The 17,321-nt window shown below is 42.9% G+C and overlaps 1 protein-coding gene across 5 annotated transcripts in view; it reads right to left on the bottom strand.

Moving 5' to 3' along the window:
* Nucleotides 1-17,321, bottom strand: part of VPS41 (VPS41 subunit of HOPS complex) — a 167,854-nt gene that overhangs the window by 149,300 nt on the left and 1,233 nt on the right. For 2 of the 5 annotated variants that reach the window (XM_043508710.1, XM_043508713.1), the window contains exons 1-4: nucleotides 15,560-15,580; nucleotides 15,374-15,467; nucleotides 13,272-13,306; nucleotides 12,507-12,545 (exon numbers count right to left, since the gene is read on the bottom strand). In XM_043508710.1, the coding sequence (XP_043364645.1) occupies nucleotides 12,507-12,545; nucleotides 13,272-13,306; nucleotides 15,374-15,467; nucleotides 15,560-15,565 (174 nt within the window). In that variant the 5' untranslated portion in view covers nucleotides 15,566-15,580. Of the gene's footprint in view, nucleotides 1-12,506; nucleotides 12,546-13,271; nucleotides 13,307-15,373; nucleotides 16,930-17,321 lie in introns of those variants that run through there. The other 3 variants (XM_043508712.1, XM_038388388.2, XM_038388387.2) reach the window with 3 other exon arrangements.

Genomic DNA, 17,321 nt, shown 5'->3' with positions numbered 1-17,321 from the left:
AGATTCTGTGGCCTGCACTGTGCAGGAGGTCAGGCTAGATGATCATAATGGTCCCTTCTGACCTTAATATCTATGAGTCTATCAGATTTGAAAATGCTGGAGTACATGTCTTGACCACGTCCACAGAGGGAGTCAGTACCAGAACTGAAATGAATCCACTGCTCTCAGTCCACAAGACCACGTTGTATCTCAGTCTCCCTCAGCCAGCTTATCCATGCTGCCTGGGTCCTGCCGCCAATTTAAAAGGGTCTGGAGTTCCGGCTGCTGCTGTGGTAGTAGTGGCAACAGCCATGAGTCCCGGGCCCTTTTAAATTGCCAGCCCCAGGGCAGCTGCCCATTTTGTCCCTGCCCCCCATAGGCAGCCAAAAAAAAAAAAAGTTATCCCTTTTGCCTCCTCCTACTGGCAGGGCCACCGAGGGGTAAGCATGGGAGGTAAGGGGTAATGACATTAAAGTGCTGCCATGGCAGCACTTTAACCTGGGCTGCATATGGGCCGGTACCACACTTTCACCCCTGGTATTTCTTCACACAACACTCACACAGTCAACCTGTGAAATTCTTTGTCAGAGGATGTTGTGAAGTCCAAGTCTATAATAGGGTTCAAAAAAGAACTAGATAAGTTCATGGGAGGATAGGTCCATCAATGGCTATTAGCCAGGATGAGCAGGGATGGTGTCCCTAGCCTCTGTTTGCCAGAAGCTGGGAATGAGAGACAGGGAATAGGTCACTTGATGATTACTTGTTCATTGCCTCTGGGGCACCTAGCATTAGGCACTGTTAGAAAATAGGATACTGGGCTAGATGAACCTTTGGCCTGACTGAGTATGGCCATTCTTATGATAGCATTTTTACTCCTCTAGATAAGGAGTCAGATGATGTGGGTGAGGGTATTGCACCTGTTCCCCATAATAATTGGCAGTTTGGCTACTGAATTCAAAACTTTAACAAAACTGACCAGAGGTGAGGATGCCACACACAGTTATATAGTGATGTGGCATCAATATGCAAAGATTAGTGTTTGTAAAGGGATTTGGTAGGTATAGGTATAAAGCATTTTGTTGCACTAACATGTTGCAATCATAAGCGATCGCCTCAAACACAGTACTGGGATGTGCAACATGGTTTTCAGGTTCTTTGCAACTCGGGGTACATGGACACTTTATGCTGGAGGTATGATTTCCAGCTTGGCAAGATGTATGCTTGCTAGCTAAATCACTATGGATCACCCTTTTAATCACCTGTCCTGTGTTAGGATAAAGCTTCTAGGCTTTTTGTTCCTGTCCAAAAGACCGAGGGGCTTTCTCTGCTTATGAAGGGTGAAGCTGTTTTGTCAGAATTAGGATAATGATTTGTCAATTTTTCTCAATTCAGTCAGAGAAATATTGCTATGATGTACATAAATAAAAAAATTTTATAGACAGGCAAAAAAAAAAAAAGACATTTAGTGGCCTTTCATGTTCAGAACCCTAATTTGCTGGACAGCCAAGCAACAAAGTGGAATAAGCTCTAAAGTAAGCTATTCTATTGCTCATCAAGTTGAAGGTAAAATGTTGAGAGGTAGCGGGGGACCAGCCTGCAGATATACTGGGGAGTAACACTGATATGAGACTATGCAAAACCCATTCACACTGGTAAACCTATTTCAAAGAAAGAAATAATTGCTTTTGGTCAGAAGTGGGGGAGGAGAGATGAAAAATCAAACTGTTGTGATTAGAAAATTTGAAGAAAAAAAAAAAGCAGGGAAGAAATGACTGGGCGAGTTAAGGGATTAGCAATAGCCTATAGAGACTTTCATCTGAATCATCAGTTCAAATTCAGATCAGGCTGATACTGGCAAAGAGTTATTACCATCTGATGGCTGTTGGTTTACCAAAATGAATTTGTAGTATCAGGCCAGTTCCTAGCTGACAGATGGTCATGTCACAGAAGAACTCCACTGCAACTAACAACCTGGATGGCAGCTTCAGCAAAGATACAAAGGAATGAGTGCCCCTGAAGATTAAGCCTCCTCTTAACAGCAGAAGGGATTCTTTAGGCAAGTGTTGAGAACCACTGGCAAGACAGTGTGAAGAAATGTATGCTACTGCCCCAGCTATACCTACTCCACAGGCAAAGAAAGGACAACTTTCTCTCCTTCTCTCCTGGGCTGACAATATAGCACCTTTTTTCCATGTGGACTAAGCTGGTTAAAAATGAATTTGAAATAAATATTAAATAACCCTTGCAAGCTTCTAACCTGTAGAAGAATAATTTTGTATTAATATGGCTATTGCTATACAATGGAATGGAGGTGCTCAGATTGAGGTTACCAACCCCTGAAGTCACACTTGTATTTTATGCTGCCAAAAATATTGACCTCTACAGTTTTATGGTGAAGATACATTGCTTTTCTGAGTGAGGAAATGAAGTGAATCACCTCCTGTGCAACCCCAGTATGGTTCTTCATAAGCCAAATCACCAACATGCTAATCTTTGGCAAATATGGATCAGGCTGTCAGGAAAACTGGTGTGAGAAATCTTTTCTTCTTTCTTTTCTTATGATGAATCTGATGAGGATTTATTTAATCCTTTGGGAAAATGTAGGTATACTAAAGCAAGGAATTACAATGATACGGCTGCCCATGAATAAATATTAAGATGGTTGCATTCCACGGATGAAATATTACATAGATGAAAGGAAAAGCACCCAGCATTTTATTTCTTTTCAAGACTGCCATGGTATAAAAAAAAGTCTCACAACCCGTGTGGAACACCAATTCCAGATTCACCCCTAGAACTCTGGGCATAAGCCACGTTGTGAAGCAGAAGTACAGAAGACATACTGCACATGAACAATCCTCATAAGTGACATGTAAAAAAAAAAAATATAGTCCACAATAGTATTTGGCTTCACTTAAGCTATTTGTTTTTTCTCACTTGAAGTTTTGTGTACACCAAGCCATTGGGAATTATAAAACCACTTCAACCGCACACAATAATCCTAGTCACTCTAATTCCATAAGAGTGACATAAAATGGCTTGTTGTATTTTTGATATCCCAGACAAGTTCCAATAGGGAAGGAAAAGCCTAAGACAATTCAAATCTGAATGAAACTACACCTTTCCACTTGGATTTCCCTTTGCGGAGTAAGGAATTTCAACAGACCCATTTGTTTCCCTTATGAACACTACTTGGGCACTAACTGTTGCCATTTTGTGATCTAGTGCATATGAATACCCTACAGTGCAATTTTGGGAACAGTCGTTTTTGAAGTTTCTTTTATCAACTCGCTGAAATGTGAAACTGGTTAGGAAATAACTGAAAAAGAAAATTCAGTGTTGCTCCATCCACATCAATGAATTAGTATTTTGGGAAGGCCACATCTGCACACTGTTGACACAGTAGCTTTTCATTGCATTTAATTTATGTAACATGCAAGGCAGTATTTTTAACTTTTATATATTCCAAAACACACAGACAGGAGAACTGGCACTTCTATTTAATATTAATAGCTCATTAAGTGAAGTATCTAATTTTCACACAAGAACAGCAGATATTAGAAGAATATAGCAGTAAAACCAGTAACTCATTTTTCTTGGAAGTCAATCCTAGAACGATGCATATTATAATCTTAGTCACTAGTCACTGAAAACATGTTTTTAAAATTAATGTATGAAAAGATTCCATTTAAACGTCAATACGTTATTTACAATGCTCATCCCACTGACTCAAATTGATAAATTATTTGCATGATACATTTTCTCATTAACAGAGTTGGTTTTTTATTGCTTACCTTCCCTTTCTCCCCACCCTATTTAAACGCTCGTTTCACTTTAGGTATGCAGGAAGAAGTGAGCTCTCTCTGGCTAGTGAGCATGTGAGAGAGAGAGAGAGAAAGAGAAAAAGAAAATATAAAACTTTTAAAGAAGTTCATATACAGTACTTTTTCATTTGTAGATCTCAAAGAACTGGGGGAGAAAAAAGGAAGACTAAGGCTATGCCTACACTGCCACTTTCAGCACTAAAATTTCTGTCATTCAGGGGTGTGAAAAACAAAACAAAACAAAAACACACACACACACACACACACACACACACACACGAGCAACGAAGTTTTAGTGCTGAAAAATGCCAGTATAGAGAGCACTTTATTGCCAGGAGAGCGCTACCCCAGCGATAAAGTGTATCTGCACTGCCCATGTCTCAGCGCTGTCACAGCTGCGCTGTAACGTGGGTAGCGTAGACATACCCTAATATAACTCCCTTTTACAGATGGAGTAGGAGAGGCATGGAGAGATGAAGTGGCTTGCCAAAGGGGACAGTAAATTGTCAGACAAAAGGAGCTGAAATACAAGAAATGGCAAAGATGCAATGTAGGCTGATGTAGTATCTCAATCTATTTAATTCATTTTTTGTCAAGTTGATGGTATCGCTTTAACGACAACAGTAGTGGAAGAGCCCATCTGTGCTTGATGCCCTGTGCTAAGGGAATATTTTGATGGGAAACGTAGCAGGGTTAGGAAACCTTTTTTACCAGATGCTGTGTTTATGTGAAACATTTGTAATTAGATCTGGATCAGTTCAGAGTAATCTAGGAGACTAAGGCCTTGGCTACACTTGAAAGTTGGAATGCAGTAAATTAGCCCCAGGTGCCCTAACTCCTGAGGTGTCCACACTGGCAAGGCACATGGAGCACCCGGACTCCGTGGCTGGAGCACCCCTGGTAATCCACCTCAACGAGAAGCATAACGCTTGCTGCACCCTGGCTGGAGCGCCGCAGCGTCAGTGTGGATGCCCTGGTCTTTTAATGTGCTCTGATCAGCCTCCAGAAGTGTCCCACAATGCCTGTTCTAGACACTTTGAACTCTACTGCCATGCCCCCAGGTGATCAACCGTCAGACCCGCCTTTTAAATTCTCTGGGAATTTTGAAAAACCCCTTCCTGTTTGCTCAGCCAGGAGTGGAGTGCTCTCAGCGAAACTTTCCAGGTGACCATGCCTCCACATGCCAGGTGATCCCCAGTATGGAGCAATGGCAAGGTGCTGGACCTCATCAGTGTTTGGAGGGAGGAAGCTGTCCAGTCGCAGCTGCACTCCAGCAGTAGGAATTACCTATAGGCAGATATGAAGGGCCATGATAGAAAGGGGTCATGGTCAGGATGCTCTGCAGTGCAGGGTTAAAGCGAAAATGCTGCAGAATGCCAACCACAAAGCGCGTGAGGCTAACCGCCGCTCCGGTGCTGCCCCCATGACCTGCCATTTCTACAAAGAGCTGGATGCAATACTTGGGAACGAGCCCACCTCCACTCCAAAGAGCACCATGGACACTTCAGAGGCTGTAGCAGCCCAGAGTTCAACAAGGCAGGAGGAGGAAAGAGGGAGTGAGGGGTGCTGAGGAGGAGTGGGGCCCAGAGCCAGAGGATGGCCCAGCATCCTTAGATGCATGCAGCAAGGTGCTGTTCTCAAGCCAGTCAGAAGGTAGCCAGTCACAGTGGACGGTGCTTGCGGAAGAACAAACAGCAGAGGAGATGCTTGGTACACAGCTTTTATTTTGGGAAGGGAGTTCTTCGGCACAGGCTCTTGGGGCAAGGAGGGTTGCAGAAAGAAGGGTTAGGGCAGCGTGCATGCATAGATGCAGAATAAGGCATCGATGTGCTCTCTCACATTGCGGTAATCGGCCTCAGTGATCTCATCGAAGGTCTCATGCAGAAGCTAGGCAATCCGCTTGCGCAGGTTCCCTGGCAGAGCTCTATGCTCCTTGTTCCAGTCAGGCTAACATGTCCGTGCCACTGTGCTATGAGGGGTGGGGGGACTACTGCTGCACACAAGCAAGTGGCATAAAGATCAGGGCGGAAGCTGCATTGTAGTAGTAGACCCTCCCTTCCTTCCCAAGTCACCCTCAGCAGCGAGATATCTTCCAGGATGAACTCATCCTGTGGAAAAATGTGGGGACATTATTCAGTATAGGGGCACCCTGCAGCTGTTGGCTCTCCCCAAGGCACAGAACCCCAGAGGACAGTACAGTCCTGAAAAAATCAGTTCCCCTTGCCCCTGTGCTTACTTACTATTTCGGGGCTCTTGTGGGTTATGTGCGCTTGCTTTGGGATAGGCACTTTCGGCTATTGTGTGCACTGTGCTTGCCTTTAAGTTCAGCCGACTCATTGCTCTGTCTCGTGTGAACAATGCTGCCTCTGTTAGGGCTGCATTTTGGCTTTACAGATGCAGCCTTGAGATCCCAGCAGTCCTTGTTATCAACGGCCAAAAGGCTGCAAAGAACTGGAAAGCATTCACGAAGAAGCAAGGAAGACCTTCTGCATGAAGTCATCCAGCAGTTCCCTGAAAATCAAAAAGTACAGGAGGGGTGGTAGACTAAAAGGAGGCTCCACCAGCAGAATGCAGATTGCCGGCAACAAACCACGGAGCAGGTCCTAAGCGTTATGGAGCGCCAAGCGGACTCGATGCAGGCACTTATAGCACTCCAGATGGAGCAGATCCATGCCCGCTGCCCCCACCCCCACAGCCCTTGTCCCAAAATTTTCACTTGTGCCCCCATGTTACCGCCAACCCACTTTCTCCATCATCCAGTTTCTTACCACCACCAGCTGTCTCCAACACCTGTAGGTTCACCACCCAGCCCTGCAAACTACAACTCTTACCCATTGCACTCAACCCCCCATCACCATGCATTTTAGCCAGCCTGACGTGCAGCACTCATTGCACAGCACTCCAGACAGGAAGGCTGAATATGATAACAGGACATATTCAAATCTGTCATTGTCCCATTCCCCCCCGCCGCTTACCTTCCCTCCTCCCACACAGCACAGCTATGTCATGCCATGTGTTTCCCCAGCAGTTGTGTTTCTTTTCAATAAATGAATTTTTTGGCTTTCCAAACATTCTTTATTGCATTAAGTAAAAGATAGCATAGCCCAGGAAAGCAACAGGCACGAAAGTCAGTGCATCATATGTAGCAAACACAGATGCCTACTAGCATTGGAACCACTGCACTTTGCTCCCATGCAGGGCACCAAACATTACTGGTAGCTTTCAGCATCAAATTGCTCCCTCAAGGCATCCCTAATCCTTACAGCCCCGTGCTGGGCCCCTCTAATAGCCCTGGTCTCTGGCTGTTCAAATTCAGCCTCCAGGTGCTCAACCTCCGTGGTCCATGCCTGAGTGAAGCTTTCACCCTTCCCTTCATAAATGTTATGAAGGGTACAGCACGGGGCTATAACTGTGGGGATGTCATCATCTGCCAGGTCCAGCTTCCCATACAGACAGCACCAGCAGCCCTTTAAACAGCCAAAGCACACTCAACAGTCATTCTGCACTGGTTCAGCCTGTTGAAATGCTCCTTGCTGCTGTCAAGGCTCCCTGTGTATGGTTTTATGAGCCATGGCATTAAAGGGTAAGTGGGGTCTCCAAGGATCACAATGGGCATTTCGTCTTCCCCTACAGTGATCTTCTGGTCTGCGAAGAAAGTCCTGGCTTGCAGCTTCCTGTGTTCTGCATGATACAAGCATCTTTCACCTTTCCGGACCAGCCTGCGTTAATGTCCATGAAATGCCCATGGTGATCCACAAGCACCCGGAGAACCATCGAGAAATACCCCTTCCGATTTATGTACTTGGAGGCTAGGTGGTCTGGTGCCAAAACTGGAATATGCATCTCATCTATCGCTCCTCTGCAGTTTGGGAAACTCATTTGTGCAAAGCCAGCCGAGTCACACACGTTGCCCAGAGTCACGGTTCTTCTGAGCAGGATGTGATTAATGGCCCTGCAAACTTGCATCAACACGATTCCAACAGTTGACTTTCCCACTCTGAATTGGTTAGCGACTTATAGGTAGCTGTCTGGAGTTGCCAGCTTCCAGATTGCAATAGCCACATGCTTCTCCACCAGCAGGGCACCTCTCAATCTTGTGTCCCTGCGTTGCAGGGTGGGGGCAAGCTCAGCACACAGTCCCATGAAAGTGGCTTTCCTCATCTGAAAGTTCTGCAGCCGCTGCTCGTCATCCCAGACTTGCATGACGTTGTGATCCCACCAGTCAGTGCTTGTTTCCCGAGCCCAAAAGTGGCATTCCACTGTGGTGAGCATGTCCATGAATGCCACAAGCAATCTCGTGTCGTATGCATTATGTGAATCGACATCATCGTCGGACTCCTCACTGTCACTTTGTAGCTTAAGGAGTAACCTGACTGCAATTCGTGACGTGCTGGCGAGACCTATCAGCATATTCCTCACAAGTTTGGGATCCAGTCGCGCAGACCAAAAGGAATGACAGAGCATGCAGTACAAAAACCGTTGAAAGATGGTGCTGAATGTGGACGGAAGCTCAGGGATTGCTGGGATGCAAAGCGATGCATCACGGGGCATTGGGACAGGACCCAGGATGCCCCGCACCTCCCCTTCCCATTTCCACAAGCCACAGTGCCAGAATGGGAAGAGGTGCTCTGTGGAATAGCTGCCCATAATGCACCGCTTCCAATGCTTCTCCAAGTGCCGCAAATGTGGCCATGCCACTGCACTTGCAGCTGACAGTGTGAACAAATGACAGCACTTTCCCTGCTGCTATCTCCAAGAGCTAGTTTATCTCACAGAGCTCTACATCTGTATGTGTAGCCATGTCCTAAGGAGTTTAGTACAGAGGTACATCAGCAGCCCTCATTAGCTGTCCATTTTCTGAATTTAATGGGAAGACGTAAATATTAGCAGGCATGCACAGAATGTAGTCAAAGGTTTATAACACTATTGCAACAATTCCATTAAAAGTAAGATCGGATACAAGTCTGAATACACTTTTAAAAAAAAAAAAAAACTACAACATAGCCAAACTTCAATAGGTCAACAAACAGGAAGCTCCTAATCTCAGATATTGAAGTACTTATATGATCTTCATCATAGCAGTATTTGAGCAACTCACAATGATCACTGGATTTTTTTAATCCTTACAACACCCCTATAAGGCTGGAAATTATTATTCTCATTTTACAGAGGGGAACTGATGGAATGTAATTGAAGTGCTTGCCCAAGGTCACAGTGAAAGTTTGTGGTTATGACAGGAATTGAAGGTCTCTTAAACCCTAGTATGGTGCTCCAAATCATTCTGCCCACTCTATAAAGTGTGTATCATCAATTAATTGACAAATCTGCTACTTCCCTTGTGCAGACCAGTGATAATCTATACTGATGGAAAAATATATTTAAGTTTTTGGATAAGTATCATTATCTTGTGCACCAGACATACACTGGTGGCAGAAGTAAAATCCACATTCGCTCACAAGATTTCACAACAATGCCATGACTATGTCACATTATGCAGATACTATGAGGTAGTTCAGCTATCAAGCCTTGTTACTGGTTGGCTATAGTGATACAATGCAAAACAGCATTGAGGTCCAGAGTGATAAACATCAGGGAACTGAATATAAACGAAGTTCAAGAAGGCACATTGAACAAAAGCAGCTTTTGGAAGTTTCAAAAGCAAGTGTAAAAAGACTCTCTACTTAGAAGAGAAGATCCAAAAGAGATCCATGTGTGGGTTCTGCAATACAAGCTACCAGGGGGAACTAGTGCAGTATCACCGTCTCTTTTTTTAAAAAAAGCAAACCCCAAATGGTACATTACATCATTCAGTGCAACAGGATTTGCTAATAGAGAACTAAATTGCAAAGCCAAGGCACATCCTAGCTGAGTATTTATTATACTCAACTCAAAAAGTCATGGGAAATGTACATTTACCTCTCAACTTTGTACCACAGATCTGTTAAGAAGGATTGATATAAAGCTAACACGTGAGAAGATTTTTGCCAATTAGATACCAAAATCTAATCAAGATTTGGTTGGGAAAAGCAAGCTCAGTTGTAAAAGTAACCACTTATAATAGGTACACTGCAGGAAGGAATACTAATATTAAAACGGAGAAATTTCGCTTCATGCTGTACATAATTTATTCAGACTTTCTTCTCCACGGTTTATGAACAATCAAAAAGTCAGTATACTCTTTTTTCCTTTTTTTAGGCCTCATCAAATGTGACAGCCCCAATATGCAACTCCAGGTGCTGTAAAATAATGTTAAATACACCAATGAAGTAGCATCACATCTAGAACTTTTCTGTGAAATAAACATGTTCGATCTAAAATGTAGCACACTTGATTGTTTTATGGTTGGGAAAAATGATGTACATCACATGTGGCATTTTAAAAAATGACAGAAGTTTTAAAAAAAAATTGTTGCCCTTTTCCAATTACAATATCTCTTTTTGAGATGGGGCGACCAATTCTGTATGCAGTATTCTAGATGTGGGCGTACCATCGATTTATATAGAAAAGATCATATTGCCTCTATCTTACTATCTGCTCCTTTCTTAAAGATTCCCAACATTCCGTTAGTTAAAAAAAAAAAAAAGCTGCCACTGCACATTGAGTGGATGTTTTCCGAGAACTATCCACAATTACTCCAGTACCTCTTTCTTGAGTGTAACAGCTAATTTGGATCCTATCATTTTATTCGTATCGTTGGGATGATGTTGTCCAATGAGCACTATTTTGCATTTATCAACACTGAATTTCACCTCCCTGGGCCTGAGCCTGAAGCCACCGCCTACATCTCAGCCCTCTCAGGCTTTCCGAACAAACAGCTGATTCGGGGGAAGCCAGGGGCAGGGGTGTGGAGAAGCAGAGCGAGGTGGCACGCTCAGGGGAGGTGGCGGAGCGGAGGTGAGGTGAGCTGGGTGCAGGGCAGGGAGCTGCTGGTGGGTGCTCTGCACCCACCAAATTTCCCCCATGGTGCTCCAGGGCTGATTATTTTTGATGTAATCAGTGGGGGGGAGCGGCCGCTCTCCCTGCTCCCCCCCAGCTACGTTCCTCCGCCCCTAAGTGCCAGAGGGACCTGCCAGATGCTTCCTCGGAGCTGCCCCAAGTAAGCACCACCGGGACTCCCTACCTTGCCCCCTGGTAGGTCCCTCTGGCTCTTAGGGGTGGGATGGGCACCCACTACGGTGGCCCACGAGACCCTCCTGCCCAGTTTTGGGGGCAGTCAGGGGACGGGGAGGGGGGTAGATGGGGCAGGGGTCGGGGGTGGGGTCAAGGAACACGGGGAGTTGGATGGGGCAGGAGTCCCCGGAGCAGGGGCAAGGGGACCACGACCCCCTCGTGGGGTGAGGAGAGAACCGGTTGTTAAGATTTTGGCAGCTCATCACTGCCTATCCCCATCACTATCACAGGCCAATCAGACCCGGGGTGACAAGATTCCAGAGTGTTGCTGCCCAAGACTAAATCATGAAAGCCCTGGCTCAGGTAGCTGCTTCAACAGTAACTGCAAACTGGGGTTGCAGCAGCTGAAACTGTAAGCAGAGGGGGAGGGACAGCAGGAGGAGATAGGAGGTTGCCGAGGCCAAGGAGTGAAAATATCACAGCAACCCCTGCAGCCAGGAAGGAAGGAGAAAATCCAGCCCAGGATAAATACAGCCACCACAATCACCAAGGGAAGGAGAGTTCAACCCAGCACAGGGGACTCAAGGCCCCCTCCCCCACCCCCGACTACAAACTCACCCAACTGGGGAGTCAGGACCACCAGCAAAATCCACTAGGGGATTAGACAGCCTAATCACAGCCAATGCCTGGACCCTAGATACCAATCTCCAGTGCAGTTAACGCCCCTAGGTGAAGAGCAATGTTTCTATCACTACCATTTCATTCTAGTTTTGAGCATTGGGAGTCACTTTAAGCTATCTAATTGATAATGGGTGACGGTCACCCTTGTTCTAGTCTACATGCTGAGGCAATGCCCAACATGATAGCATCTGTCCACCACCCTACTGGGAGAGCACTGCCACCTATTCCACTCCCCTCCCCTGCCCCCAGTTTGACCTTGTGTTTACATACAATGCAAAAATTGAAGTACTATATATTGGACTTCCACAGTCACATCCAAGAACTAAGTTTGGATGTACTGCACTGGCGTAAGGAGGGAAGACTTAGATTCATTTCAGCTCCCTTTCTTCTGCTCACCCAATAACACCACCTGAACACTTAAATTTTTTTGAGGGTGTAAACATTTCAAGTCAATAGGCCAATCTTGTTTCAAAATACGATCTCGCAAACACGTGCTGAATAAACTAAGACTAAATTCAAGCGGTGAAATCATTAAAGATCAGTTGCATTTCTTTAATGTAATATATAGAAATGACACTGACAATCACATTTTCGTTTGTTCAAAGCAGAAATGCATGAATTTAAGTTTTACCTTCTAACATGATTCACTATTAAAATCTTGTGATCCCAGGCTTTAATATCAAGTTGCTTTTTTTTTTTTTTTTTTTTTTTTTTTAAAAGGATGCACTTTCGCTATTAATTTGCCCACAGCTCAAACTACCTGTTGGAACACAAGCACAGCTTCTCTTGTAAATAAGCGGCTGCCAAAATAGAAACAAATGAACAAAAAAAACAAGACCCCAAAAAACCCTGAATATTGATGATAATGCAGTTTAAACACTAGAACCATGAGGCCCCTGTACACAGCCTTACCTCAGAATCATCAGTAGATTCTTCGTTAGATCTGATTTCCTGAAAGTGATAAAAAAAAGCATGAAGAAAAAAAATTTAATGTATGTGCAGAGCAAATGATAATTATCTTTACTTTAATTCTACAGGTCTTTTTATTAGAGGCAAAAGGTCAATAGAGTTTCAGGTGATTCTGAATGTGTTACAGATAAATGATCATCTTTTCTGATTTTCTTGTTTATCCATACCCATTCTGTGTTTAGGACTTGTAATCTGGTACCACACTGACAGTCAGTGGCACTGGTTGGCTGTGATGCTACTGCTGGCTACCCTAAAGCAGACAGTAACTAATACCACATCATTCCAGAGACGTGCATCATCTAAGACTCTAAGCAATAGTCAGGTACCTCTGAAAGGTTTTCCCTCACCAGCAATGGGCAATCAATCTTGCAAAGCAATCTCCAGCATCTCGGCCCACAGGACAGAACTGCATGCTCAAGTGATCCACAGGCCAACTTCTGTATTTAGCCACTATTCGGCCATTAATTCATTGGCTTATTTTGAACTGGTTAACTCTTTAAAACAGTTTCTTAGAGAATTCTAATGATGATGCATATTAAATAATAATTCTTCCACTTATGCACAATTCAGACAGAGTGCTTGCTCAAACCTTCAAAGAAACTGTGCCTTTAAAACATCTGCCTTTCAAGGTAATGAATCTTACCATCCTACCAAAAAAAAAAAAAAAAAAAAAAAAAAAAAAAGAGCCTACTCTTGCTAATCTCTCACCTGTCCACCAGTGAAATCTGCTGATGCCATGCCTCCTCAAAAAGGTCAGCAAAATGAAGATTTACTTAACGTATTTATAGTTATCAATAGCAATAAAAGGTTACAACTAATATGCTGACAGTGAATGTAAGCATTTTAACAGCCCATGATATAAACAAAGAACGAACAAAAGAGAAGAAGTATTTCAAATCTTATGAAGTAATATTTTGACAATAAGATATTTAGGTACAACATTCACGAGAGACAAAGTTACAGACAACAAGAAGAGAGATGAAGGGGAAAGAAAATCTAATACTGATGACTACCAGTGTTTCATCTTTAGTTTATTGGTCACATTTATTTATTTTTGTGCTATAAAAATGGGCTTATTGTAACCTCTAAGCACATAGCAAATGCCTTCTCTGCATGATTGAAGATCACTTTTAGTAACCAAGCGAAACCGTAAAGAGAGGGGGGAAAAAAAGTCCATTTCCATTTACTGTTAGTAACTCCAAACAAGGCATTACCATGCTTACCGTCATCTGCCCTTCCAAGCTTTATTCACTACAGACAGGCCCATCTCTAAAATATTGTCCTTAAACAGGATGCAACTGTTTATTCTCTGTTCAAGTCATGGCATGGGGAAGGGCAGAAACAATGTACTAAAAAATGAAGGCAGAGGTGAAAAGGAAGGAGGAAAATCCTGACATTCCTTCAAGTGGAGGTTTGAAATATTTTACATCCATGGTCTCACTTCTCCTGGAAGCAGTACTTGAAAGCTCAATCCAAGGAGCACAAATTCCAATCAAAATGTTTAGTGAAAGCATTTTGAAAGTTACAGTTAGTATCTTAAAAGAAATTAAATATTTTGTTGAATGGAATTTCTTATAAGTCCTAAAAATATAGAACAAATTATGGTGACATGCAGAGCACTAAACAAGTGACACGAGCTGAACCATTGCACAGCACAAGGTGCAACGTAGAATTTATACTGAACTTCCAGTGTTATTAGATTTAGAAATGGAGGGACTGCCTTCGTCTCATGCACAGCACTAAGCACATCAGTAATTAATAAGAGAAACTATATGAGATTCACAGTTCTGATATTCTCATAAGGTTTCCCTCTTCCAAGAACGGAACTTATAAACAGAGGAAGGTATATAGTACAACGACAATGAACGATTGTGACTCTATGAATGAGTGTAACTAGGGCCCCAGTCACATAAGCAGTTCCACGTGGGCAGATCCCTGTGGCCTCATTTCAGTCAATAAGGCTCCACAAAAGCCCAGAAATCTACCTGCACAGCATAGCTCCCAGGATCTGGACAAAAAAAATATCAGGACATACTGTGCTATATCACAAAGGACTTCAGAAGTTGACTCAAAATCACTTATCTATGTAAATGCCATAAAAGTGATTTTACTTAGACAGGCACTCAGATACCATTGTGATGGATGCCATTAACAACCTAAACACAAAGTACATACACAAGGGGGGAAAAGTCACAAGCATATATTCTACATCCAGGGATGCAATATTATTTCTAAAATCTACAGCTCTGACAGTTTATTAAAAGAAATGCTGAGCAAAAATTAAAAAGGAAATCTTGATTTGGGAAGCTAATGAAGAGACTCTGCATCACCTGATAGGACGTTGGCAGTGTTTTTGGGTGTTTAGACTTGACAGGTACCCTGCTAACTCACTATGCAAGGGAGCTACTCTGAAAAGCTTTCTGCCTGACTTCTCCCATTCCCACAGGTAAAATTGGAATAGTAACCACAGTCGTACACAATGGGGTTTTGTTGGGATGGGTTTTTTTTAAATGTATGAACCAAGAGGATTATCCTGAATTCTATTTTTTATTTTTAAAATAGTCTCCTAACTGTGAACAGAAAATCCCTGATGAGTGACTAGTAGGTGACCAGAATACTAAACAGTGAACTAATAACTATCAATAGCAGGCCTGTCACACTCTGGGGTGGGAGGGAGATGGGGGAGTGGGGAAATCAGCAGTGGTGTTGTATATTTCAGCCAATTGGCAGATGCTGGTTTTCAAGAAGCCTAAGAATGGAGAAATGATACACAGATGAGAAAACTGGGGAAATTTAAAAGTCTTCCTAACCTGCATAGTTAATCTCTGATTTGGCAGGCTTGACAATGCATCTCACCAAATGCAGTCTTCCATCCACATGTTGTGGGAGGGTTTTCCCTTTACACTAAAAACAGATGTCATCAACTGACTTTAGGCCTGTAACTTAGATAGGTACAGAAGAAAAATCACAAAACCTAAATTCCAATGGAAGTTCACCTGCATACACACACCGTTTATAGATCCTCTCCAGCGTAGGGAAACCCAAACATAAGTCACAGCATCTTCTACATGCAAAATTGACCATAAGCAAAAATGAAAAGACCACTCTCATATGATAGTCCAAAAGGAGAGAAATGCAAACAATTAAATCAGAGTGTTTTAATAATCAAAAGGTGTTCATTAATTTAAAAAGTAAGGATTTTTAATATGATACTTTTATATTTGACTGTGCCTTCATGAGGTGCACTAATTATAGATTTTAGTGACAAAGACAATGGAAAGAATACAAAAGAAACTGCCTCGACCAACAAAATCCACAACATTGTAGAAGAGGTGCATATCTGATAAATACCAACATTAGGACCTGCCTCCTTCAGAGAATTTAAATTTCTCCATAGTTAGGAAGTAAATCCTGGGAAAAATAGTTCTCCTAAGCTTTATTATGCCCAACATACTGATAGAAAGAGTGTGTGTGGCAGTGGAGAAGATATGGAAACGCCAAATTTCTAAAGGCTTTAAATAAATTATATTTATAGCATATGAAACTGCTATACTTGGGCTGGGAAACTTTTTCTTAAATCTATTTTATTCTTGTCTCACATACAGGAACCAACCCCAAAAAATGTTCCATAGACAGAGTCCTTCTGAGCCGAAAAGTACTATGTGTAACAAGTATATTAAAAGGTGGGTCTAGAACAACCATAATTTCAGCTGCCTTCCAGAGAATATCCCACACTCCCCCATACTTGTTCTCCAGCTTCCAGAAGAGAATCTCTCTCCCAACCAATTCAGATGGACTTATTTCTTTCTTCCATCTCTGCATTCTTGATCTTCCTCTGAAGTGAAGCAGTCTGCATGCAACAATCAGCTGTGCGTTCACACGTTACCCTGACTTTATTACATCTGCTCCCAGATTCCAGAGATCCCGCCTTAAAGCCTACCTGCCAGTGTTTATTGTAAAATATTACATTAAAACTAGGCCCCACTCCTGCCCACATTTAAATGTATAACTTTACACAGGAGTAATCCCACCAACTATACACTTAAATGGTGACAGGACTGGACCCTACACATAGAATACTGCCTATTACACTATTTGAAAGGCTAATACTGTAATGATTACCACTTTTCCTTGAGTCACAGACTAAATTCTAAAACGGCTTCACATGCAGAACTGCAGAATGAGGTTCTTCAGCCTCAATCTTGCCAGGAGCTCAGCACATGCTGACCCCTGGACTCACTTCAAAGGGACTCCAGGCATGTAGAGGGATCAAAACATTTGAATTGCCATTATGGATGAGACCTGAAATCCATCTAGTCCAGAATCCTGGTCTGCCACTACCAGATAATTCTGAAGTACAAGAACCCTGCAACAGGCAGGCATGAGATAATCTGCAGCCACCCCTCCCCGCCCCATTAGGTTTCACTCGGATATCCAATAGTTAGAGACTGCCTTAAATTCTAAGGCATGAAGTTTAGTATCTCTTTCCTTTCCCTCCCTCCCCCCCCCCAAAAAAAATTATTAAGATAACTCTGGATATTCCTGTTATACATATAAATGTCCAATCCTTTATTGGATCTTCCTAAATTCTTGGATCTGCCAATACAGTACACTACACCAGATCAAGACCTTAATGACTATCAAAAATTTGTTTTGTCATTCAAAGATTTAACACACCTCCTTCTTTGCCCTCAGAATATAAAAGTTGCTTTAAAAAACAAACAAACAAAACATTTAAAGGAAGCACAGCTCTGGTCT

Source organism: Dermochelys coriacea, chromosome 2 (genome assembly GCF_009764565.3).
Source record: "Dermochelys coriacea isolate rDerCor1 chromosome 2, rDerCor1.pri.v4, whole genome shotgun sequence".
Lineage (NCBI taxonomy): Eukaryota > Metazoa > Chordata > Testudines > Dermochelyidae > Dermochelys > Dermochelys coriacea.
The sequence above is the reverse complement of the archived record's forward strand: the minus strand, read 5'-3'. Positions and strand labels throughout refer to the sequence as shown.